General features: G+C 57.3%; 2 protein-coding genes across 2 annotated transcripts; one reads left to right on the forward strand and one right to left on the reverse strand.

The window, feature by feature from the left end:
• Positions 1 to 841: 841 nt before the first annotated feature.
• SPRG_17999 (hypothetical protein) lies at positions 842 to 1,847 on the forward strand (the record flags this gene model as incomplete). Its single annotated transcript, XM_012357425.1, has 3 exons — positions 842 to 1,214; positions 1,273 to 1,590; positions 1,641 to 1,847. The coding sequence occupies exons 1-3, from the start codon at positions 879 to 881 to the stop codon at positions 1,845 to 1,847; spliced, it is 861 nt and encodes a 286-aa protein (XP_012212815.1). The 5' UTR covers positions 842 to 878.
• A 494-nt stretch (positions 1,848 to 2,341) lies between these two features.
• SPRG_18000 (hypothetical protein) lies at positions 2,342 to 2,833 on the reverse strand (the record flags this gene model as incomplete). The annotated part of the gene is made up of 1 exon (XM_012357426.1): positions 2,342 to 2,833. A coding segment is annotated over one exon (492 nt), but the record flags the coding sequence as incomplete, so codon positions are not given.
• Positions 2,834 to 2,891: the final 58 nt, after the last annotated feature.

A 2,891-nucleotide genomic window follows, 5' to 3' on the forward strand; every position in this document is an offset into this window, starting at 1 on the left:
TACACGACTTTGTCGTGAGGTTCGGACACAACGTACGTCGTAAGTCTTAGATACGACATAAATCGTGAGGTTTGGCCACGACGTACGTCGTGAGAATTGGATACGACATACGTCGTGAGTCTTGGATACGACTTAAGTCGTGAGGATTGGACACGACGTACGTCGTTAGTCTTACACACGACGTGCATCGTGAGGTTTGCACACGACTTACGTCGTGAGAATTGGACACGACATAAGTCGTGAGAATTGAACACGACGTACGTCGTGAGTCTTGCACACGACGTACGTCGTGAGATTTGGACATGACTTAAGTCGTGAGGTTTGGACACGACATAAGTCGTGAGTCTTTCACACGACATAAGTCGTGAGTCTTGCACACGACTTGAGTCGTGAGGTTAGATACGACGTACATCGTGAGGTTTGCACACGACTTACGTCGTGAGAATTGGACACGAAGTACGTCGTGAGAATTGAATACGACATAAGTCGTGAGGTTTGGACACGACATAAGTCGTGAGGATATTGCATATCTTGAGAGAAGAGTACAGTACAGTACACGGTGAATGTCGTGAGAAAACAGTACACGACGAATGTCGCGATAAATGTGCTACAATGTGTACATCGGCAGCACCGGCACAGTGTGTATTCTCGGAGGAAGGTCACTCCTTCGTTTTCAAAGCTGTCGACTCTCACCGAGACGATGTCGGCGATGAGGAGCACGATGAGGTCTCGTCCGCGCGCTCTGCCGCCAGCGTGGGCCACAATGTGAGACAAGCCAGCAACACTCTCACACACACATTCGTCGTTGCCATTCGCCAGCAGCAACCAGAGACCGTTTGAGCGCGTTGCAGTGAAGTAGTGGGTCCTCGAAGGAGAAGATGGCAACGGAGACGAAAGATGGCGACGGCGTCGATCTGCTTCCGGTCGACGTCAATGCTCTCTTGAAGGGCTTGGACCGACAAGCCCGCGCGCGCCTCCAGAACCGAGCAAAACAAGCTCGGTTCCGCGCCCGCCGCCGCGCCGAACGCATTGCGCTGCACGCGCAGAAAGACGCTCTTCAGCCGCTGTCATGGCACGATGTGGCTAACGCGTTGGCAGCATCTGCGACGGACGCGGCCGACGAGAACGAGCGCCTCAAGCAGCGCCGCACTGCCAACCTCGCGCTCGTGCAAGCCATGACCAAATGGATCGCGACCCTGCTTCCGCGGTCGCCGGTGCGTGCGAGCTCTCTCGTCCTTCGATGCATCAAGTACCAATGACACGATCTGCTAGCGGCCCACGGCGGCCTATACAAGTGTCTTGCGCAACGGCGCGGCGCGGCAAGCCAGCTTTGACTGGCTCACAAAGCGCCTGTACATCGACACGGACCGCGCGTTGTCGGCTCCGCCCTTCCCAACAGCAAGTGGCTTCTTGAACGCCTTTTCAATCTACGACGAGAACGACGTCGAGGATGATGACGGGTGCGTCCATGCGTGTTGGAGCTTCCAGCAATTCTACGACCGTTCGCTGCACGACGTCGCGACGAAGCTGCCGTTTCCGCTCGTGGCCGTGTGTCCGCAGCGGCGGTCCGTCTCGTTTCTGGACCAAGAGGTACTATGGTGATTCGCCACTGCGGGCGCTGTACATTCACTGCCGATTAGATTTTGGATGCGATTGCGCCCGGAAGCATGTGTTACCGCCGCGCCGTGCTCAACGACGGCGAAACCATCAACCTCGTCGGGCGCATCTTTCGCGAAGCATCCCGCGTCGTGTTCGTCTTGTGCAACATCATTGACGACCCGACGCTGCTGCGCGACGAGTACTACCGCCACCGCCTCTTCTGGTATTGTACTAAATGTATTAGGTAGACTGCTCTCTTTATAGCGCATGGATAGGTACGTCGCCGAGGCGATTTCGCCGCACGAGACGCGCGTTCGCGCCCGGTGGTTCAACTCGCAGTATTTCACCCAAGACAGACACCCCGTGGGCTTTGCCAACGAAATGGCAGAGGCCATCGACCCGGGCGCCATCGCGGCCAACCAAGGTCATCGACCCGCGACGCGAGCGCAGTACAAGGCGTGGCTAGCATCGACGCATGCAATGCCAGATGCGTACTGGCGCGATCTCTCTCAGCTCGAGGCGCCGCGGCCCGATACACAACAGTTTGTCGACTGGCGCCAAGGCTAGGATGTAGGATGTCCGGTCCGCTCACAAGTTCAAATGGAGTTGATTGTGCTGGCCGCTTAAAGTAGCATACCGTTCCAAGCAGCACATAGATATACAGCGCAGCGCTCGCTGCTATCTTTTGACGAGTAAATGTCCCATCGAGCAAGCCAAGCTGCGCAATCGTTTTCGGGTTAAGTTAGGCCTCGGAGCTCAAGCCGGGCGCGTCGCAGTACGTGAGCGCGTGGCGGGGCACAGCATAGCCCGAGAGCTGGACCGCGGTCGTGCCAGCGCGCAGTGGGTTGGCGAGCGCTACTTGGGCGAGGTATGCGAGCGTGAGGCAGTGGTGTGCCTGGATGAAGCGGATCAAGATCGTTTGCTGCAGCACGTAGAGCCGCGCGAGCAGACTGTTGGCGACGACGCAGAACGGAATGAAGAACGTCATGGCGAACTGCGCTGCGAGTGCGCGGTACGCCTTCTTCTCGGCCTCCATCGCGCTCACAATCGTCTGGATGTGGGCCTGCAGCTGCCGCAACGCGTCGTCCAGGTCCGTCTTGAGCTCACCGTTGAGCACCTTCCACGCCACATGGTGCAAGCCTTCCTTGACCTGCAGCGTCGACAAGAGGCTCTGAATCTTGGCAACAAGCGCTTGGAGCTCGTCCTTCTTGAGCGTGCGATGCGTGCGCTTGACCTACTCGTGCAGGGCGATGAAGGTTTTCGTGTGGGTGGCGATTGCATACCTGGACGAG

This window comes from Saprolegnia parasitica (genome assembly GCF_000151545.1).
Source record: "Saprolegnia parasitica CBS 223.65 unplaced genomic scaffold supercont2.911, whole genome shotgun sequence".
Classification (NCBI taxonomy): Eukaryota; Oomycota; class Saprolegniomycetes; order Saprolegniales; family Saprolegniaceae; genus Saprolegnia; species Saprolegnia parasitica.